Genomic DNA, 23,134 nt, shown 5'->3' on the forward strand with positions numbered 1-23,134 from the left:
GTGTTATTAGATCCACCGAAGCGATTTGTCTCCTTAAGTCCACCATAATTTGCAGCATTTGATCCACCATAACTCACAGCATTAGCCCCTTGCTTTCTTCTCCCTCTAAAGTTAGGTGGATAGCCAATGAGCTGATAACAATTTTCCTTGACGTGGCCCTTCATCTTACAATGCTCACACTGAACAATGTTGTAGCTCCTGTCATTGTAACCTTTTTTGGGCTTCTGCTGTGAATTTTTAGAAGTCCACAAGGCAGTGATATCGTTTCCCTCTACATAACTGACGAGGCTTTGAGGAAAACCTGATCTTTGAGTCTCATCCTCTATGATCAAAGCATAAGCCTGGATCAAAGTAGGCTCAGTGGTCTTCATCAATATCTGTCTCCTATCTTGAGCATAGGAATCATTTAATCCTCCTAAAAATTGAAGCAATCTCTGTTGGTGAAGATGTTCAACATAGTCCTTAGACTTCTCACATCCACAACTAATGGAGTAGAAGCCATAGCATCAAATTCATCCCAAAGTTCCTTCAATTTTATGAAGTAAACTGAAACAGAATCAGTTCCCTGCGAGATCGTTGCAATCGGACGATGCAACTGATAAATTCTCATACGATTGACCTTATCAAATCGCTCTTGTAAATCCTTCCAAACCAAATGTGCATTGGAAGCATAAACAACTCCACTCAACGAATGTAGAGATACTGTGTTCATGATCCAAGAGAGGACAATTGCATTGCATGTCTCCCAATCCTCGTGCAATGCATCAGGAAATGATTCATTAACACATGCACCAGTAACAAACCCTAGCTTTCGCTTGGCTTGAAGCGCAATTCTCATCGATCTTCTCCATAGCCCATAATTCTTAGATCATTTGAGTTGAATAAGAATTAAAACAGAGCTTGGAGTGTCCGATGAATGTACAAACAAAGGATGAGTATGATCTATCTTAATAGCTGCCATTGTTGTCGATGAAGAATCCCCCATTGTTCGAGCTAACTGAATGAGGAGCAGAAATCGGCCTAACAACTATAGAGAAAGAGAGACAATTGACTTACAGTCACAAGAAGGTGATGTGCGTGATGAATTTGCTGCCATAGCTCCGATACCATGTTGAGATGCAACCATGGAAGTTTCTAGATTGAAAGAGAAGAGAAGAACGGAGAAGAAGAAGAAGAAGTAGAGAAGATCTGTTCTTTTTCCACTAACTGTTATGAGTTGTACAACTGTATTTATAGAGACCATCTTCTACTAACTAACAATTAGTTACATAATTAACTGTAATTATCACTAACTAACTTCCTAACTAATCCACGTCATCATTCCTCTTAACAGATTAAGATAGCTCTAGTTTTTTAATTACCTATCATGTATTTGAAAAAGTTTTTCAGTTCCTCAACAGTACCTTGAAATACATATATATAAATTTTTGACAAGCAACCAAAGTGAGGATTAACAACCAATACTAAATGTTTAACCAAAAAATATATTTTTAGTTAAAGCTAGAAATTAGAAGAATCGGGTTACTGATAATCGAAAAAAGTAAATAAAGAAAAAAAATTTAGAATAGCCAAGTATGAAAGCTGGTAAATCAGAGTATATTTCAATAGTCCCTTCCCTCCAGTGATTACATATTTCTCCTTTTATAGGTCCCTTTGGGAATCTTTGGGTATGCACGTTATGCCTAAGTCATAATGAGGCTGTTATGAGTGATTAATGACATTAAATGCTACGTTACATAATCATTACATTGAATGTATATATTCTTTAACGGCTCCAGCATTTAATACCCTTTAAATGTCGTATTTGCATCTTTTTCTTTAGCCAGGTTCATTCTTCTCACTGCTCGTATGTAAATAAGCTTAAACAGGAACGGGGTGCTGAGCCTCTCGTCTCGTGCCTCTTTCTACCCGTACCTGTTTGTAACTCTTGAACCGTGGCAAATCATAACTTATTATCTATTCCACGTGTCAGGACACGTCATTATATATATATATATGAATACAAATTTTCCCCAATACAGATAGTCCCTCCACTTTCCACTTATTCATCAGTTCGAATATTTGGGAAGTGAAATTCATTAAAGGAGAATTTTCGTCACCATTAATGCTTTGACAGAGTTGACGCTTCAATTGTCACTTCCTTTTAATGCACTAGACACGTGTCATTCTCTTATTGGTCGTACTATTTTGCAGCACTTTTTTAGGCTTTCTTTTCGGCTTCACTTTTCACGAAGTATTAGTTATCATCATTATGGTTCTTCCATCATCGTACTTTTTCTCTTTTCCAGTTACCCATTAGTATAAATATAACTTCTCTTCTTGTCTTGTTTCACATAAAGCGTATCAAACACTCTAATCTTTTGAAATCTCCTTATTATTTTCTGCTTCCACTTCAGCCCTCTCTGCCATGGCTTCATCAAATCCTAACCCTAACAGAACCCCCATTCTGGATAGCTTCCCCAATGCTCCGATTAGACATAAAAGAGGGGTTAGACTCCGTAGCCTTGGATCTGTTTGTGGTAGTACGTCAACTCCTTCTTCTAGCTCTGGTCCCTCTTCTGGGACTAGGGGTTCACATTCTCAGAGGAGTTCTTCTTGTAATAAAGAATCTTCTGAGCCACTTCGTGAGCCTTTGGTTGAGGAAATAATCCCCTCTGAAATTTCCTTTCATCATGATAGAGAGTCTCTTAGAACTCAAGTTACTTCTTTAGATCATGCTGATCCCTTTCCTACTCAAATCATAGAAGTTTTAGCTCCCATAGTTCGTAAGGACTGTCATTGGAGTGATGATATCCCAATTATTATACCTAACTCAAATCAAAGGATCACTTCTTACTTAATAGGATTCTCTTTTGTTTACACATACCCCTTTATTCTAGGGTTTAAACCGGCCATTGACCCGGTCATTCTAGATTTTTGTCATTTTTTCGATGTATGTTTGGGTCAAATTGGTCCGATTGTGTGGAGAGTTGTCTCCTATTTGAGTCACCTTGCTAACATGGCAGACGTTGAATTTACTTTACCCCACCTAATTCATCTTTACTCCCCTAGGCTTTTTCGAAACGGCGTGTTTGGTTTAGCAGCCAGGAGTAAGAGGGTCTTAGTGAGTCCCGAGGATGATAAAGACCGTGGATGGTATGACCGGTTTGTTGCTACTCCCACTGCTGGTTTAGTGGGTGAAAAGAACATCCGCTTCCCTGAGAAGTGGAATTTTGCACGTAAGTGTTAAATTCTTCTCATGCCTTTTTATTCCTAGGCTTGCTTATTTTTCTTAATCTTGCTTCTTTTTCTTTTCAACAACCGTGGGTGTTGTGGAATCTGTGCCCAACTTCCGTGGTTGGGTAGAAAAGTTACTGAAGATTGCCCCAATGGAGGGTAGATCATGAAAAACTCTTTCCAACCGTTATGGTTGGAAAGTAAAAACTCATGGTAAGGATTTCTATTTTTACCTTATCTATTAAGTATTTTTGTTGTTCTAACTTTCCACTTTCTTTCTATCAGGTTTTGCCATTCGAGGAATTACTCCAGAGGCCATCTTGGTGTCTCGTGACTCCTTAAGTGCTCGCACCTCTTCAGATCAAGATATATTCTTGGGATCTTCAGTTCAAGATATATTCTTGGGATCCGTAAAGAGAAAATCTGCTAAAGAAGATGATTCTGAAGAAGAAGATGGGGGTTCTCTGGTGTCAAGACCACGAGTCAGGAGACGTATCGTTTCTGAAAATGATACTGATGTCTCCCCTCACCTATCTCTTTCCGAACCTATTATTACTCCGGTGATCATCCCTGATGATGATGTTTCTCCTCCTCCTGACACTCATGAATCTATAAATCAGCTCTTTATCAGTGGTTTCGATAGTGGGTCTTTAGGACCAGTTCTAAATGAACTTCCTTTGTCTTCTTTTACCTCTTCCGTTCCTGTGATTGCTTCTTTAACTTCATCAACAATTACTTCCGTACCTTCCTCCATTATTTTTACTCCTTCCACTGCTCCTCCTTCAGTAACTCCTCCCCCCATTGTCCATCGTACAGAAGTGGGCTCTTCGAGTAGGGGTTCTGCTATAAGGAGCGTGGTCATTGAGGTTCCTGCCAACAACTGTCTTTTAAGAAAGTCCGGGCAAGCTGATACTTGGCTCGAGCCTCTGATTAGCTCCATTGAGAAGGATAAACTTGAAAGCCATAGTAATATGACCCTCATGAATGATATAGTTCATGCGACTTTGAAGGTATTTTTTGGTCTTTTATTTTATTAAGACTTTTGACTTCGTGAGTCCTAACCTTACCTCCCCTCTTTTTTTTTGTTTGTGTAGGCCAATCTTATTGGTACTGAACTAATGACCCGAGTCTCTCTTTTGGAAAAACTGGCTCGTGACTTGGAAAAGACTGCTCATGATGCAGAAGAAGCTACCCGTGGTTCTCAATTGGAGGCAAACAACTGGAAGGGCCAGTTTGAAAGTGTACAAATCGATATAGAGAACTTGGAAGAGAGGAAAAATACCTTGGCGAAACAAGTTCAAACACTAACCTCCGAGCCGGCAATGATTAAAGCTACTTCAAGCCAAACTGAGAAGGAAAAAAAGCGCCTTGAATCTTCCTTTTCGGAACAGCTGTCCAAGGTCAACGAGGAAAATAGGGCTCTAAAGACTTTGCTGGCTCAGAAAGAAATGCATGCGGGGGAGCTAGCACAAAACCTTTCACGGGTACAAGAAGAACTACGAGTTTCTGTAGACAAGGTTCATGCTCTAGAGAATTCTCATACCACCCTTCAATCATCTTATAGTTCTGTCTTAGCTAAAAACGAAGAACTTAAGAATGAAGTTGTTGCTTGGGAGAGAGATTATGAACTTCTTGAAGAGTCAACCAATGTTGAGGTGAGCTGGACCTTTTTAAAGTCTCGTCGTGACACCTTGGTAGAAATGGGCCAAGAAAATTTCAACCTGGAGTCTGAATTAGCCAAGGTGAATGAGGCCATTGAACGAGCACAACAACCACAAGATTTTTCATCTCCCGAGGCTGGAGCTCCTGTGACTGAAACTCCTTTGGCTGAGACTCCTGCAGTTGAAGTCCCCGTGACTGTTGAAATTGCCACGAGTGTCACACCTTCCTCAAGTTCATCCGTGCCTCTTGCTGCTAGTCAAGTTGAAACTTCATCTATTGATACTCCAATGGTTGAAAATCAACCTGCTTCTGTTGGCGATGCTGTTCCAGTTGAGCCCGCTGATGATCCTTCTTCAATCCTTTCCTCTTAGTGACAAATAAATTTACATCTGTTTTGAAATTCCCTTTTTGCAGGTATCTATTTGGAAAAGTGTGTTTAAAGCTCTTGGACTCATTTGAAAGTTTTTGTAATCAAACCCTTGGCTATCGCTTGAGGGTTTGTTAGTTTTTTTTAGAACTACAAGTCCCCAAGTCTTGCTATGGGGCATTTTGTATAAACAATTCGATGACTAAGTTTATACTTTAGTCTTTAGTTTTTAAATATTAAGAAGTTTTTATTATCGTTAAACTTCCGTTTGTTCTATTCTTGCCTCTTTGTTTTCAAGGACTTAAAGAATAGTCTGCATTTTTGTTCTTTGAAAAATGCTTCTGTTAATCCCATGACTAAATAACATGAGTTTTATAAAAGAGGGCCCTTTTATATTTTGACACTTAATGAAGAAGACGTCTCAACTTCATAATGGTGTTATCATACGATAAAAGAAATAGGTAACACACATGTTTTTTGCAATAACTTTGACAAGTTTTTATTTTTGGACTTTGACAAGTTTTGAGTAATACTTTACATGTATTTGAATTACATCTATAACTTTCTCGCAACTGTTTTTCTTGTAACAGATTTAAACAAAAGAAGAACAATAGATACGGGTTTTTTCCTTATAACCCGTTTTAGTACATAGTCCTTTTAGCTCCAGAACATTAGGAAGAGTTTGAGAGATGACTCCATTGTTCTTATGGGAAACAATACTATGATGAGTGCCATTGTTCTCATGGGAAAGAATACTATGATGAATGCCATGACTTCGTAACTTTCACTCCGTACTTGATTCTTCTAGGCTTGATTTTCTAAATCTTCTTTGCCTTTTTGATACACGTGACTGTATATACTATGTAGTCCCCCAAGTGTTTGAGTGTTGAAGTATGAAGCCTCGAGCACTTGGTAGTCTCCTTCACCTGGTTCTTTTCCTGAAAAGGAAATACGTACGGGACTCGGGGGTGCGATTATAGATGAAGACTGCTTAACCCGTGTATACTTCTATCAGAATAATTGTAACCCTGGGCTAGGAATATTAGTTTATTCCATTTTGCCTTACAGGTCGTGACTCATCATTTAGTACGGGTTAACGTTTTGCCTATCATCTAAAATCGTTAGTAAAATTTTAACAATTCAAAAAATATAATTTAACATGGTGATACCTGACCGTGGGTTTTTCCTTAGAAGTAGTATCTCTTCAAATGAACTGCATTCCAATGTGAAGGAAGCACCTTCCCGTCCATTGTTTCCAACTCGTATGCTCCTTTTCCTGCAATATCCCGAACTCTGTAGGGTCCTTCCCATGTTGGACTTAGTTTACCCACGTTGGCTGCCTTTGTAGATTGAAAAACCTTTTTAAGCACGAAGTCCCCAATTTTGAAGTACCTCAGCCGTGCTTTCCTGTTGTAATATCGATCGATCACTTGTTTTTGACCCGCATCTCTTCATCATTAGCCTCTTATGTTGCTTGTGAGAATCTTGTACTTGGTTCTCCTATTTCAACTGGGATTAACGCTTCTGCTCCATAAACTAAAGAGAAAGGAGTTTCACTTGTGCTCGTCTTTGTTGTCGTGCGATATGCCCATAACACTCTGGGTAACACTTCAGGCCAATTACCCTTTGACTCCTCTAAACGTTTCTTCAAATTGTTGATTATGACTTTGTTTGTTGATTCTGCTTGCCCGTTGCCCACTGGGTGATAAGGTGTAGTTGTGATCCTTTTAATTTGCCAACTCTCAAAAAACTCTGTGACTTGAGCTCCGATAAATTGAGGGCCATTGTCGCATACAATTTCCTTTGGTACACCAAATCGGTAGATGATATTTCGCCAAATAAAATCTTTGACTTCCTTTTCTCGCACCTGTTTAAATGCTCCTGCCTCTACCCATTTAATGAAATAATCGGTAAGTACGAGAAGAAACTTTACCTGTCCTTTTGCTTGAGGTAATGGTCCTATTATATCCATTCCCCATTTCATAAATGGCCACGGCGCAATGACTGGATGTAATAATTCTGCTGGCCTGTGCATATTGTTACCATACCTCTGGCATTTATCATATTTAGCCACGAAACATTCCACTTCAGCTTCCATTTTAGGCCAGTAGTACCCTGCTCTAATCAAGGTTCTCACCAGTGATCTTCCTCCTGCATGATTCCCGCAATGCCCCTCGTGTATTTCCCTCATTACATACTCCGTTTGAGAAGGTCCGAGGCATCTTGCTATTGGACCATCGAACATTTTACGATAAAGGTTCCCCTATTTTAAACAGAAACGAGCAGCCTTTTTTCGAAGTGCATGCGCTTGTTTCTTGTCATCAGGGACGGTACCATACTGTAAAAAAGCAACAATTTCGTTTCTCCAATCCCAAGTTAAATTATTAAAATTTACCTCATTCTTATCAGGTTCGAGAATTGAATGAAATAAATGTATAACTGAAGCGTTTGCATCATTTTCCACATCAGTTGCGGATGCGAGATTAGCTAAGGCATCTGCTTCAGCATTTTCATTCCTTGATATTTGTGTGACCTTCCAAGTTTGGAATTGCTTTATCAGTTCCCGTACCTTTTCCAAGTACTGTTGCATCCTTGCCTCCCTAGCTGTGTAAGTCCCCAACATTTGATTAACCACGAGTTGTGAATCACTTTTGATCACCACTTGATTTATGCCAAGTTCTCGTGCCAATTCTAGACCTGCAATCACAACTTCATACTCCGCTTTATTGTTAGTTATGGAATGACATTTAATAGCTTGCCTAATAGTTTCACCCGTAGGTGGTACTAAAATAATTCCTAATCCTGCGCCTTTTACGTTAGATGAGCCATCAGTAAATAAGGTCCATGTTCTTGGATTAGCCCCATTAAGTATTTGTACTTCTTTTTCTGCTTCTAGCTGCATCCCTTGGCTAAAATCAGCCACGAAATTAGCTAATATCTGGGATTTTATTGCTATTCTAGGTAGTTATGTGATATCATATTCACTTAGCTCTATGGCCCATTTAGCTAACCTCCCTAACAATTCATGTTTATGCAATATATTACGTAAGGGGTATGCAGTCACTACAACAATGGGATGACATTGAAAATATGCTCTTAACTTTCTAGATACCATGATTAGAGCAAGTGCTAGTTTTTCCAATTGTGGATACCGTGTCTCTGCATCTAACAAAGATTTACTAACATAATAGATAGGATATTGTTTACCCTGCTCTTCTCGAACCAAAACCGCGCTTACCGCAACTTCTGAAACAGCAAGGTAGATGAAAAGTTTCTCCCCAGCCTTTGGTTTTGCTAGCAAAGGTGGATTTGACAAATATGTTTTCAAATTCCTAAGTGCTTGTTGACACTCCTCATCCCATTCAAAATGATCCTGCTTCTTAAGGGCCGAGAAGAATTTGAAACATTTTTCCGATGATTTAGAAATGAACCTTCCCAAAGCTGCGATTCTCCCCGTTAGTCTTTGAACCTCTTTCTTGTTTGAAAGTATATAAGGGATTTCTTCAATGGCCTTAATATGTGCAGGATTCACTTCAATACCACGGTTAGAAACAAGAAAACCTAAAAACTTACCTGATGCCACACCAAATGCACATTTTTCTAGATTCAACTTCATATTATATTTTCGTAAAATTTTAAACGTATCAGACAGGTGCAATATATGATCTTTTGAATGTTGAGTCTTAACTAGCATATCATCTATATATACCTCCATGGTTTTACCTAAATGTTCTTGAAACATTTGGGTAACTAACCTCTGATACGTTGCACCTGCATTCTTAAGACCAAAGGGCATTACCTTATAACAGTAAGTCCCCCTGTCTGTTATAAAAGAAGTTTTTTCTTCATCTCTTGGATCCATCTTGATTTGATTATAGCCTGAATATGCATCTAAAAAACTTAATAGCTCATGCACTGCAGTAGCATCAATTAACTGATCTATGTGCGGTAAAGGAAAAGAATCTTTTGGACAGGCTTTATTAAGGTCTCTGTAATCTACACAGACTCGCCACTTACCGTTCTTCTTAGGAACCACAACAGTATTAGCTAACCAGTTAGGATATTTTACCTCACGAATTAAACTAATTTTTAGCAATTTTTGAACTTCCTCTTGAATCACCTTATTCTTGAAAGTTCCTTGCTTTCTTTTCTTTTGCTTGACGGGAGGATATGATGGATCTTCATTCAATTTATGAGTCACGACTTCCGGTGGTATCCCTGTCATGTCAGAATGGGACCAAGCAAAACAATCTGCATTAGCTTTTAAAAATTCAATCAATTTACGTTTTACCTCTGGGCTAAGATTAGCTCCTATGTACACTTTTCTCTCGAGCCAATGTATAAATAACACCACGGCCTCTAGCTCTTCTATCGTTGTTTTGATGTTCTCGTTCTCCTCCGGTTCTTGAATGGTACCAGGTCTCGAATCCACATCCGTTTGCTTTTGCTCAGGTGAGGTTGACACCGTGTTACCCTCACCTAAATTCTGTAATTGCTATTTGTCTTCACCTTTAATAGTTGAATCTGCAACGGAATTGAGGCTTCTAGATGTTTGTTGATCGCCTCTAATTTGGCGTATTCCCCATGGAGATGGAAATTTAATAACTTGATGTAAGGTTGAAGGAACAACATCCATGTCATGAATCCATGGCCTCCCAAGAATCATATTGTAAGCCATTTCCATATCTACGACTTGAAATTTGGTATCTTTAACAACGCCTTCTGCGAATGTAGTAAGTATTGCTTCCCCTTTTGTTACAACACTAGAGTTGTCAAATCCCGACAAAGTATGTGCTTTTGGAATTAATTTATCCTCCGCTTGCATCTCGCGCAATACTCGTATTAAAATAATATTTACAGAACTACCTGGATCAACCAAAACTCGTTTCACGTTAGTGTCATGTACAAGTGAAGATATTACCAGTGCGTCGTTATGCGGAGTTAAGAGTCTCTTGGCGTCTGCGTCGTTAAATATAATATTCTTCTCTTCCAGTACATGTCGAGGTCGCTTCCCGTGGGTAATTGTTACTTTTGAAACCTTTTTATATGATACATCGTTAATCTCTTCACCCCCACTTATAACGTTGACAGTTCTCTTGGGTGAAGGTGGTTTCGAAGGCTCTTGCCTGTTCTTCATGTATGCTTGTTTACCTTTCTCACTGAATAACTCAGTGAGATACCCCTGTTTTAGCAAATGATCAACTTCACCTTGCAGAAACCTGCAATCTGCTGTTTTATGCCCGTGATCGTTGTGGAATTGATCAAGGTTTCATCTGTTTGGGTTTGATCTCGTCTCCTTCGGCCATCGTACCTTATCTCCCATGCTTCTTAGAACAGCTACGAGTTCAGAGGTGCTTAAATTAAAATTGTATCTACCAAACCTTGCTTTTAAACTGCCATCATCGTCTCGTGACCCACGTGCGTTTCGATCATTTCCAAACCTTGATGAGGAGCCTGATTCCCTGTGTCTAGTTTTGTGATTGTACCTTTGATTATCTTGTCTTGACCGTGAATCCTTTCCCGTAGGTCCCATATAAGGCTCGTACCTGTTTTTACCAGATCTTTTTTCATTCTCTACACGCCTTGAACTTGCTTTTTCTTCTGTTTTATGTAGTAAAATGATATCTTCCTCAATCCTCATCTTTGTACTGTATCTGTTGTAGACATCATTCCACGTTATTGCTGGGAATTCTCGAAGGCTTTCTTTGAGTCGTCTCATGGCTTCTGAACTCTTCTCGTTCAAATTACTAGCGAAGGCTATGGCTGCCCAATTGTCAGGTACTCGTGGCAGCATCATTCTTTCCCGTTGAAATCTATCTACAAACTCTCTAAGCAACTCTGAATCTCCTTGCTTGATTTTGAAGATGTCTTCCATTCTCTTTTCAACTTTTTGAGCTCCCGAGTGTGCTTTGATAAATAAATCTGCAAGCTCAGCAAACGAATTTATAGAATTTTCAGGTAAAAGAGAATACCATGTTAAGGCCCCTTTAGTGAGTGTTTCACCAAATTTCTTGACCAAGACCAATTCAATCTCTTGCTTAGTCAAATCATTGCCCTTGACACCTGTTGTGAATGCAGTAACGTGATCTCGTAGATCTGATGTACCATCGTACTTTGGAATATCAGGCATCTTAAACTTCTTTGGAATTGGGAGGGGGGCAGCACTTGGCTTCCATGGTTGTTGGGAATATTTATCTATATCTACTCCCTTGATCACGGGCGGTAATCCGGGTATTTGTTCTATGCGTTCATTTTGCTCCTTAAGCTATTTCTGCAAGGTTAGTACTAGATTTTGTAAATCAGAATTAACTGGATTACCTGGATCTCCCTCTTGTGTTTCACTAGGGGTTCCACCGCTGCCTGAATTAACCAATCCAAAACGAGGATTCTCCAAAGTATTATTGTTTGGAGTAGATGTGGGTGGAGCAGCAGGTAATTGGCTAACAAAAGCCTGAAGAGCTTCATTGACTTGAGAGGCAATAAGTTTTTGCAAAGCCTCATTCATGGTTTCAACATTTTCGAGTTGAGTCTGTCCATCTGTGTGAGATCCATCAGGAGTGCCTTCACGAGACCGTCGTGGGGAGCCTCGTGGAAAGCCTTGTGGAGAGCCTCGTGGAGAGTCTCCCTGAAGTTGTTGGATTGTTTGAATTTCTGGGTTTCCTTGAGTGTTGTCATTGTTGTTCGACATGATTGATGCAGTCAAAAATATCAGGGTGAGGTATAATTGATTATCAGATTCCCGGTAACGGAATCAATTTGTTTAACCAAAAAATAGATTTTTAGTGAAAGCTAGAAATTAGAAGAATCGGGTTACTGATAATCGAAAAAGTAAATAAAGAAAGAAATTTTAGAATAGCCAAGTATGAAAGCTGGTAAATCAGAGTATATTTCAATAGTCACTTGTCCCTCCAGTGATTACATATTTCTCCTTTTATAGGTCCCTTTGGGAATGCACGTTATGCCTAAGTCATAATGAGGCTATTATGAGTGATTAATGACATTAAATGCTACGTTACATAATCATTACATTGAATGTATATATTCCTTAATGGTTCCAGTATTTAATACCCTTTAAATGCCGTATTTGCATCTTTTTCTTTAGCCAGGTTCATTCTTCTCATTGCTCGTATGTAAATAAGCTTAAACAGGAACGGGGCGCTGAGCCTCTCATCTCGTGCCTCTTTCTACCCGTACCTGTTTGTAACTCTTGAAACGTGGCAAATCATAACTCATTATCCATTCCACGTGTCAGGACACGTCATCATATATATATGAATACAAATTTTCCCTAATACATCGAGCTGATGAACCCTCGAGCTTAGTAAAGTAAGATCAATTAAAGAACGGCGAATTGATAAACCAGAGAAAAAGAGAATATATTGCTTTGATCTGTATGAATGTAAGGTGTGTACAAATGATGGGGATTCCCCTTTATATACTAGAGGAATCCTAATTGTGGTACAATTCTAGTTACGGAAGTAAATCGCATGATTGGTACAAATAACCACCATTGATTTGATCCGTTTCGAGATTTCCGCCGTGATCTTTGACCGGTTACGGATATCTCGCCTTTCCGTTATTGCATTTCACTTGAAGTCGGTCATACTTAACCTCGATTGCTGCTGGCATCGGTCTCAACGGACATTTCGATCTTTAGACTCGATGCCTCGTCTTCGAGGTTGGGCCTGATTCATTACGAGGCGAACCCTAACGCAACTCCCTTGTCTCGATCAAATAGCAAAATCAGGTAGGCCCAATATTGATCGTATACAATGTTATTACGGCACGTCGTCGTTATGATCGTTTATGTATTCTATATCTTGATATATGAGGTTTCATATATTGGTGGGACTCTAAAATAAGGTGTGTAAATACAAATTCTAGCAAATTTAGGGGTCATCCATGTTTTCTGTCATTAATTAATATATATTATACGCACATAACATATGTACTTAATTAAAAAGTAATCTAAAATATCATACTAAAAGGAAAAAGGAAAAACATTTCAACGGAAGATATTTGTGAGAGAATACTTACTTGTCCCGTATAAATGCCGCGAAGTGTGAAACCACGTTCAAGGTATACACTTGGTTACCTGCACCTATCGTCACAGATGCGGTAGAGATTTTTGTTTAATCCAATTCCGAATTCCAATATTCCATACGCATCTGTTTGTCAAAATAAAAAAAAAATAAAAAACTCAATCAAACGTTTTATATAAGAAACCCACTTGGGTTTCAAGAATCATCAATAGCCCTGCGAATTTCATGGAAGAACACTAATTCATTTTCTTTTTGTGTGTTGGGTTCTTTGTATAAATTAAAATATCTCCACCACTTAACCCCATTCTGCTTCACACCGATATACGCAACCCTTTATTTGCGTATAATTGGTGTGAAGACTGAATTCTGCCATTGAATTGAATTAAGTGGGGGGGGGGCTCTGGCTTTGGAAACCGTTTTGCTCATTCAAAGAGAAAAAGAAAAAGAGTTTGTAATGGACGATGAACATAATAACGGTGTTTATGGGCAAAGCCCTTCTTATCGTAAGGAGAAAACAGAGGATCAGCACTCTGTTGTTATTCCTGATACTGCCCATCAAGTCAGCAACGGTTGTTTCTCTATCCCCCTTTTTTGGTTTTTTTTGGTCTTTGATTTTTGAATTTATGGATGTTTCTTTGTGGGTTTGGTTTAAGGTTAGATTACATTTCTTTATGGAGGTTTTATTTTTATCTTCTCCATTTTTGTTCAGCCTGCTTTGTTGTGTTATGCTATTTCTTTGGAAAAAAACAGCAACAAGAAAACAAAAAGAAACATAACTATATCCTCCTTCCATTAGCTTTTCTTTTCTTTTTTTGGCTCCTTCTTGTCTTCGTTTTTTTTTTTTTGTGGGGTTTTATTAAGTTCATATTAAATTTGTTAAGGGTCTTTAAGGAGGTTTTATTTCTGCAAAATTTGTGTTTTCGAATTAAATTGATGAAAAAAGGAAGGAATTTTAGAATATTGAAGATATTAGTAAATTTTTGCTCAGCCTGCATATTAGCAACCTTAAATTCATTTTTGTAAAGAGCTTTTTGGGATTGCTTCATGGGGTCACGTTTTCTATTAAAATTCTTGTAATCTCTGTTTTTCCTTCTTTGTGTTATACTATTTATTTGGAAAAAGAAAAATAGAATGATAATTCTTGGTCCTTTTTAATGAACTTTTAGCCCCTCTTCCAAATGGCTAAAGCTTTTTTGGTAATTGAAAAAAGGAAAGTTTTCATGCACCTGATACACATGAGAAACAAGTAATTTTTCTGTTTTGTCTCTTTGAAAAGTTTAAAAAGAATTTTGTGATGCGTCATTACTATTAGAAGAACTTTTTTTTTCTTTTTAATAATTGTATCTTTGGCATGAATGCCTATTGACTCTTTTGTTGATTCATTTGTTTTGCAAAAATGTAGACTCATGGTTTCAGGTAGGAGTTGTTCTGAGCATGGGTGTCAACAGCGCGTATGCACTAGGATATTCTGGCACAATCATGGTTCCTCTAGGTTGGATTGGCGGTGTAGTTGGTTTAGTTTTGTCCACAATTGTCTCTTTGTATGCAAGTTCTCTTATGGCTAAGCTCCATGAAGTTGGAGGGAAGAGGCATATCAGATATAGAGACCTCGCCGGATTCTTGTATGGTATGAGCAATGAAAAAATACAACTAGCTGATTTCCTACTCCCGACATCAATAGCTTGTTTTATTGCTTGATTGTTTCTGCAACTTTAATTTGAATTGAACTTATTTTGTTGCTGCAGGTCGGACTGCTTATATGCTTATATGGGCATTACAATATGCGAATCTCTTCTTGATAAATATTGGATATGTCATCATGAGCGGTTCAGCCTTAAAGGTTAGAAATAAATTTTCCTTTGTGTAGCCTTTTTTTTCTTCGGATAATTAGATAAGCTGGACAAAGTATCTCGATATGTTTTAAGTGAATATAAAGTCTTAAAACATTATTTCTGATTCATGCTTTCCTTGAGTTGCTTGCCAGGCTTTCTATATTATCTTTAGGGATGACCATCAGATAAAGCTGCCACACTTTATAGCAATAGCTGGATTAGCATGCATCCTCTTTGCCATTGCAACACCACATTTATCAGCACTGAGGGTTTGGCTCGGGTTTTCAACACTGTTTATGATACTGTATCTCAGCATAGCATTTGTGTTGTCCGTTAAAGATGGTATGCTACTTCCTCACTTTAATATTTGACTAGCCATATGAACACAATGCAAGCATGTGACAAAAGTAATATATTACATTAATTAATTTTATTAGTTCACTGAACTGTGGAACATGTAAAATAACATACAAACAGAGGTAGTTGTAAACCATAAAACTATTGAGGTTATTACAAAATCAAATGCAATGTGACTAATTTAATATTACATTCCAAGCCGCAATTGACTATAATTTCATTGAGGGTAAAATTTGATTATGTAATTTGACCAAAAAACTTGTGACTATAATTGTCAAAAATGTCGATAAGTTCAAAATGTCTCTGTGCCAATTCTCAGTACTTGTACTGTGTATTGCCATTTGTCCGAGTAATAAGGAGCCCTATTTTCAAGTTGGTTACATGATAGACCTGCAGGCTTTCAGTGCTTATGATGTAGTTTTGATTTCCTCCGCGTTACGAAAAGTAATGCCTGTTTAAGGAAACCAATTGTGTTAAGCTAATAGCATAATCAAATAAATATTATTCGTTGAAAGACATTTGCTAAAGAAGAATTTTGTGATGCTTAATTGTGTGAATATTGGAGTTAAATGCCAAGAGGCGTTGTTACGTCAAATATCACCAGTTTCTCAAAATATACATGGGGAGGCAACTAGATTTTATCATCATACAATGCCAGTTTTGCTTTTTCTCTTAGTAGTTTCTAGAAAGTGTTCCAGAATCTCATGTTACAGTTAGTAGAGCTATTATGAAGGCGATGTGAACTACGATCCCCTACCCATATTATCATCATATCAGCAGAATAGTTCACACAAGCATCTACATATGGAGGGGCTTGTCTTGTTTGCGTACCTGATATGCAGTTGATGTTGCATTGGAGTTTTCCTTGATGCGCTAGAACCATGCTCTATATAAACTTTACAGTGTTCAGAACTAGTGAAAGGAAATGTTAAATTTTCAAAGTTTATATGATCCCACCTTTGACTTAAGACTAAAAGAGGATGAAAATGTGGTCGCAGCAGTTGTGGGAAATCTTTCTTTTGGCCCAAACACTACCTCTTAGAGGGAGTTAGAAAAAATTGAATAAATCTAATCAGAATGAAGGAAAAACAAAATTCTGTAATAAGAAAGATTACCTTCTAGTCTCAGACGAGATCTTTCAAATGGAACATTTTTTTGTAGTCTCTCACCTTTTCTCCTAACCATTCAAAGGAAAGAAATTAGACTTTTCCTTCCTCTATCTTTCTCACTTTTACCTTCTGAACTCTTTATCTTTTCCAACATTTCGTCATATGCACTTAATGAATTTGAACTTGGTAATGAATGTCTAAATATTTATGACATGGATTTCACTGGGATATGGAGGCAGGTTTTAAATTTTAAGCAGGTCCTTCTGTTTTATTGAGTGACAAGGATCCCTGAGCTTTTTTCGTTAGCCTGCCATTGGTTGGTCCTTGAGAATTACTTGAAGCAGCTACACTGATATATACTTTAGCATCATCTTGCTTGTCTCACTGAAGTATCCGAGTTCCATATCACAGGTGTAAAGGCTTCTCCTAGGGACTATAGCATTCCAGGATCAGGAGCCAACACAATTTGGGCAATTATTGGTGCGACTGGAAACCTTTTCTTTGCATTTAACACTGGAATGATCCCAGAGATACAGGTTAGGAAATACATCCACCAACTTTTGTGATGAGTGCCATACTTTGTTATGAATTTTAAGTTACGTAGAATTACATGATTAGATCCTTCGAATCTTGTTATGTGATCAGTATATCTGTTGCCTATGCTCAGTTAGATATCTGAAATTTCAACCAGTGGTTGCAGGAGTATTATCTATTTGATATCAGCAGATTGAAACGGCTTCCTCATTATTGTATAGGATAGATTCAAAAGTATTCGAAGCGAAATGTTTGACACCATCATTTGTAATTCAACTTTTCTTTTCTAGATACATTGATAGTTAGATTGCGCCCACTGGCACCTGATACACAAGTCAATCCGAACGTCATAGTTTGTGCTTTTTAGCTTCATTTTAAGGGTCTCACTTGCTGATAGAATGATAGTGTCAGTTGGAGCTAAATGTTCGCTTAATTAACTATCATCTCTAATGAGCTAAATGGTTTTCTCTCAATCTTCATTGGTGTTGCTTGCAGATTGGGAAATATTCTAATCTTTGTTAATTTAACTGTTGAATGTGTCCCCTCCGGGCATTATGGGAAAAGATATTTTCTGCAGAGTACATCTGTTGATTTCTCTCCAGCTTTTCTGTTAGCTCTTAGTTCGCTTTATAACTGTCGTTTGATACAATTTTCTTGAATTTGTGTTGCGACAGGCTACAATCAGACAACCTGTCGTTCGAAATATGGTGAAAGCTCTTAACTTTCAGTTTACAGTGGGAGTTGTTCCCATGCATGCTGTTACTTACATTGGGTATTGGGCATATGGATCTGGCGTTTCATCCTACTTGCTCAACAATGTCCATGGTCCAGATTGGTTATTGGGAGTTGCTCACTTGTCTGCCTTCTTCCAAGCTATCATTACCTTGCATGTAATCTTAATCACCTTGATTTTATTTGGAATTTTATTGTTTTTACCTTGAAAGAAAAAAACCAACAGTTGATTATTCTTCTCTAATAGCAGTTACTTTGCTTCTGCTTGTAGATATTTGCAAGTCCAACATATGAGTTTCTAGATACTAAATATGGAATCAAAGGAAGCGCCTTGGCTCCGCGCAATCTTGCATTCAGACTGTTTGTCAGGGGTGGTTACCTTATCATGACCACTTTCCTATCAGCTTTGCTACCTTTCCTGGGGAACTTCATGAGCCTTACTGGTGCTATCAGCACAATTCCGCTCACGTTCATACTCCCAAACCATATGTACCTTGTCGCGAAGAAAAACAAGCTATCAAGCTTACAGAAGAGTTGGCATTGGCTAAATATTCTGGTCTTTGGTTGCATGTCAGCTGCTGCATTTGTAGCTGCCTTGAAGCTTACCATACTACAGACTCAAACTTACCATGTCTTTGCTGATTTATAGTTTTTCTTTGCTGTTTGGGTGAATTGGAAGTTGTTCCAAGGTCTAAATTTCTTTGTTAGCGAGTATTATTTGGCATTAATAGAAAATGCAATTTCGGTTGCATTGACGATGATCTGTCAAGCTAGCTCAAAATTCGAAGATATTAGCGACCAGGTTTTGCTAATTGATGCTGCTCAGGCAGTTATATCCATTTGTTGTTAGGTTGTAAGAGCCTGGCTCGCTAGTGATATTGTTCGGTTTTGGCGTAGCCAGTACATTTTATAATGGAGCTTTTGCGTCTTTCCGATTTTGGGGTCACAATTGAACTTGTACTTACTTTGCAAAAAAGTTTGTAAGCCTAAAGTCTGAAGTTAAAAAAATTAGTTTGAAGGGAAAAAGTTGCACTTGAGATGCACTTAAAGCCAAATAGGTTTGAAGTGTAACAAATGGTTTCATGCACTTAAGGCCAATAAGTCTAAAGCGAAAAATTGTACTTAGATCTGAAGTGCAACAAACTTTCCTACACTTAAGGCCAATAAGACTGAAGTAAAAATTGCATTTCAGATGCACTTAAGGTCAAATAGGGTGAAGTGTAACCAATGGTTTCATACACTTAAGACCAAAAGGTCTGGAGTGCAACAAACGTTTTCCTACACTTAACGCCAATAAGTCTGAAGTAAAAAATTGCACTTTAGATGCACTTAAGGTCAAAAGGTCTGAAATGCAACAAACGTTTTCCTACACTTTAGAGCAATAAGTCTGAAGTGAAAAATTGCACTTCAGATGCACTTAAGGCCAAAAGATCTGAAGTGCAACCAATGTTTTCATGCACGTAAAGGCCAAATAGGCATGAAGTGCAAATTGTCCAGAAATAGAAATTTATTCTTCACATTTTAACAATCCAATCTACGATTTAATACCTAAATCTACTCCAAATGAGCTCAAATTAGAAACATGACCTCCAAATATCATCAGAACAAAACCCAATCATCAATTTGTAAAAACAAAAATAAATCTAACGAACCCATTTGCAATTAAAAAAAAAAGAAGAAACTCTAAGCAAAAGTTAAAAAAATAAAGCGCCACAACAGCTCATCACTGTAAAATATCATAAACTACCTTAAAATATGCTCACAAACACCATGTAGAAGTTGTTTAAAAAGTAAGTAAAAATTAAAAATATTTTAAGAAGTGAGTATATGTTAAATGGAGCGACCACATAAGGCGTCAGTGCAATTTTTACTTTTATAATGTGTCACAGGGGTTTGGGGCTTGCTTCATTAATAGACAGCGTTTACCAAGTCAATGAAAAATAGCCACTATTTTGCTGCAACAGAGATCGGTCCAGCATAATATACTGGAGTTCGGTGCACCTGTGTATGAACTTCTAGCATATTATGCTGGAACTCCAACACACGGAAAGTTCCAGCATAATATACTGGAGATTCGAGCACTTGTGTATGAACTTCCAGCATATTATACTGGACCGGTATACTTTGCTGGAACTCCAGTATATTATGCTGGAGTTCTAGTGTACTTATGCTGGAACTCCATCATATTATGCTGGAGTTCCAGCATACTTATCCTGGAACTCCAGTATAATATGCCGGAGTTCAAGTAAACTTATGCTGGAACTCCAGCATAATATACTGAAACTCCAGCATAATATACTAGCGTATTTTTTGGGTTTTGAACAGTTTTTTCGCTCAGATTTATCTTTACATGAAAAGTGGCTACATTTCGATTACTTTTGAAACTGGGCTATTTTTGAACGACCACTTATAAATCTGACTATTTTTGAATTTCTCCCTCATTTCAAAGATGTGAGATTCGCCTAAGCCAATTGAGGTTAGTCCACCATCTATCTCAATGTTGTAGGATTTGTCTAAACCTCATTGAACGTTGAGATGGTTATATAAAATTTATTCATCATTTATAACAACTATCCCCGTAATTCCAATCAACTGATTCATTGAGTAACTCTTAGATAAACTATTGAACTAACAAGAGTTGTATTTTTTAACTTCATTTAAAAATGAAACTTGAATTTTTATATAATTAAAATAGAAATAATTTTTGAATTTGATCATTTCTTAGAATTTGTGAATTGTATCGTATTCATTTTCAATTTTAGAGCAAACAATTACCTTATAAAATTGTTCCTTTTACTTTAATTGAAGTTTTAACTCATGCGCTGGTTTCACATGTAATAAAGCAGTCCAATAACGATATTGTCATCTTTGGCTTTAGGCTCACACAACTTTAAAACACTTCACTTATGTATGAAATTTGGCTTCTTAAGTACCCAACATCACCTTCCTCTTGGATTTTACCAATGTGAAGTTTATCTAGTGTTACACACACACATATATATATATATAGCTTACCATTTTGTTTGCTTTTGTAGTACTCTGTACGTAGTTTATGCAAGATTTTGTATATTCTTATGTTCAATAGAATTTTGAATAAAAATACGTATATTTGCAATCTTAATACAACTAACGGTAAAATGCCCTCAAATTAAGAAACTTCACCTTAAAATGAGAGTCTGGCTTATATAAAACAACGTGCTCGTATTAAAGTTCAATGTTTGGTTTTTAGTGTCACAATTTTAGTTCACAAAATTTAAGGCATATTTAGTTTGATTTGCAAGATTTATTTTGGCATTGACATCTTTCATTGATCAAAATTTTTATCTGACCACACCTTCAAAAAGACAAAGGAATTGTATAGGGCAGTGCACTAAATGTCATAATAATTCTTACTTCCTCCGGTCCAAAACAAGTGATTTTTTGGTTGTTTTCACATATATTAAGAAATTCACCTTTTAACATTAATTAGCAATGAAATTGACCATATTAACCTTTATTATCTCTTCACATAAACACTCATAACACATACTCCAACATTAATTACTCCAAGGGCAATGTAGGAAAAAAAATAATTGATTCATTCTTGAAATCTGGAAAAATCACTTATTTTGGACCACAAAAAAAGCCAAAAAATTACTTATTTTAGACCGGAGGGAGTATTCATCTAGTTATATTGCTTATTATTGAGCTGAGTACTGATATGTTTTGATGATTAACAAACTTGGAGCAGCTATATTAAAAGAAGCAGATTTCATGAATTAGTTACTATGCTACTGAACTAGCGTACAGAATTGATATGGAGATGACGGAAGAACCAAGGTTATAACAGACTAGTGTAGAATAGGGATGACAAATGAGGCGGGGCGGGTGCGGGGCGGGGCGGCTTTAAGATTATGCGGGGTAGGGCTGGGCATATATCGGGTATAACCGATAGATCGAACCAATAAAATGCTATTGGGTTATCGGTATCGGGTTATTGGGTAAATAGTTCGATAACGGTTTAATATTATTTGACTAATGGGTTATCGGTTCGGGTATCGGTTTGCCCAATTTTATTAACGGTTTAACCGATAGCCCAATAAAATTTATCAAAATTATAATTTTATCCACTAAGTATATAAAACCACCTTATGGCTTCATTGTCTCAATTCTCTCGGTAGTTACTCTTCATCTTCTGACCTTAATCCTTAGAGTAAGTTTTAAACTTTTCGAAATTTTTCATTTTAATTTTTCAATTAGGATTTTAGTTTTAAACTTTAGAGAATTAATTGTTCAAATTTTAGTTTTTCTATTTGTTTCTTTTATTGCTCTGATTCTTTAGTATTTACAAGATTAGGATTTTATTATTTTCCTATGAATTATGCCCGCCCACAGAGAGATAGTTAGTAAGATTAGATTGTTGAATGTCTTATCACTTACTCCAATTAACTTATAACTTTGAAAATTGAGATCATTCATTGGGATTTTCAAATGCAAAGAAAGTTTTATTTTCTAGGTTGAAATTTAATGTCTCTTCTCTTAAGAGCGAAAATTCAATTTCTTTCTTAATAGTATGGTCACGATTTCTATCATAAATTTTCGGATAGTTTTTATTCTTATCGGGTAAACCGATAACCGAACCGACAAGGATTGATAACCGGCTAATCGATACCCGATAACCGATATCTTATCGGTTCGGTTATCGGTTTAATATATTTATAAACCGATAACCGATATGAAGAACCGATAATATTCACAACCGAACCGAACCGACCGATGCCCACCCCTAATGCGGGGCGGGGCGGGTTTAAGTTTATGCGGTGCGGTGCGGGTGCGGGACGGGTTCAAGAATATTTTTTAATTTAACTGCGATTGCGGGGCGGTTGCGGGTTATGCATATGTTTAATACCTGCATCACACATTTGCTGCTTTACATCAAAGAAGATTCAACTATTTTCGTAGAGTTGTAATCTGCTTTCTCAACTGGGATCTGTTTTATAAACTTTCCCTTGCTCATCTTTATATCTTTATTTTTATTTTAAATTTTGTTAGTTCATATTCAGATATTACCAATTTTTGGGTCATTAAAATATTGATGCGTCTATGCGGTAGGAATGTAGCACACTAATTTTAAGAAGATATATTAAAATTTATTATTATTATTATTAACTCACTAATCAAATTACTACTTTTATTATGGAGTAATATGCTATATTTTCTAACAAGATTAGTAGTAGACAAACAATAGCACATGAAAAACATCATGGACATAACTGGAACTACCGAGAAAAAGAGACAAGAAGG

General features: G+C 37.1%; 1 protein-coding gene across 1 annotated transcript; it reads left to right on the plus strand.

The window, feature by feature from the left end:
• The first annotated feature begins 13,327 nt into the window (after positions 1-13,327).
• On the plus strand, positions 13,328-18,797 carry LOC109211224 (proline transporter 2-like). Its single transcript, XM_019374728.1, has 7 exons — positions 13,328-13,856; positions 14,690-14,914; positions 15,033-15,127; positions 15,272-15,461; positions 16,997-17,121; positions 17,794-18,009; positions 18,123-18,797. The coding sequence occupies exons 1-7, from the start codon at positions 13,742-13,744 to the stop codon at positions 18,498-18,500; spliced, it is 1,344 nt and encodes a 447-aa protein (XP_019230273.1). The 5' UTR covers positions 13,328-13,741; the 3' UTR covers positions 18,501-18,797.
• Positions 18,798-23,134: the final 4,337 nt, after the last annotated feature.

The sequence above is a fragment of the Nicotiana attenuata genome, unplaced genomic scaffold (genome assembly GCF_001879085.1).
Source record: "Nicotiana attenuata strain UT unplaced genomic scaffold, NIATTr2, whole genome shotgun sequence".
Classification (NCBI taxonomy): Eukaryota; Viridiplantae; Streptophyta; class Magnoliopsida; order Solanales; family Solanaceae; genus Nicotiana; species Nicotiana attenuata.

What these genes read in the sequence shown, in the direction of transcription:
- LOC109211224 (XM_019374728.1), top strand. Translation starts at nt 13,742, where the DNA reads ATGGACGATGAACATAATAACGGTGTTTATGGGCAAAGCCCTTCTTAT. An exon ending in TGCCCATCAAGTCAGCAACG is followed by an intron (nt 13,857 to 14,689) that starts GTTGTTTCTCTA and finishes GCAAAAATGTAG; the next exon opens with ACTCATGGTTTCAGGTAGGA. An exon ending in AAGCTATCATTACCTTGCAT is followed by an intron (nt 18,010 to 18,122) that starts GTAATCTTAATC and finishes TTCTGCTTGTAG; the next exon opens with ATATTTGCAAGTCCAACATA.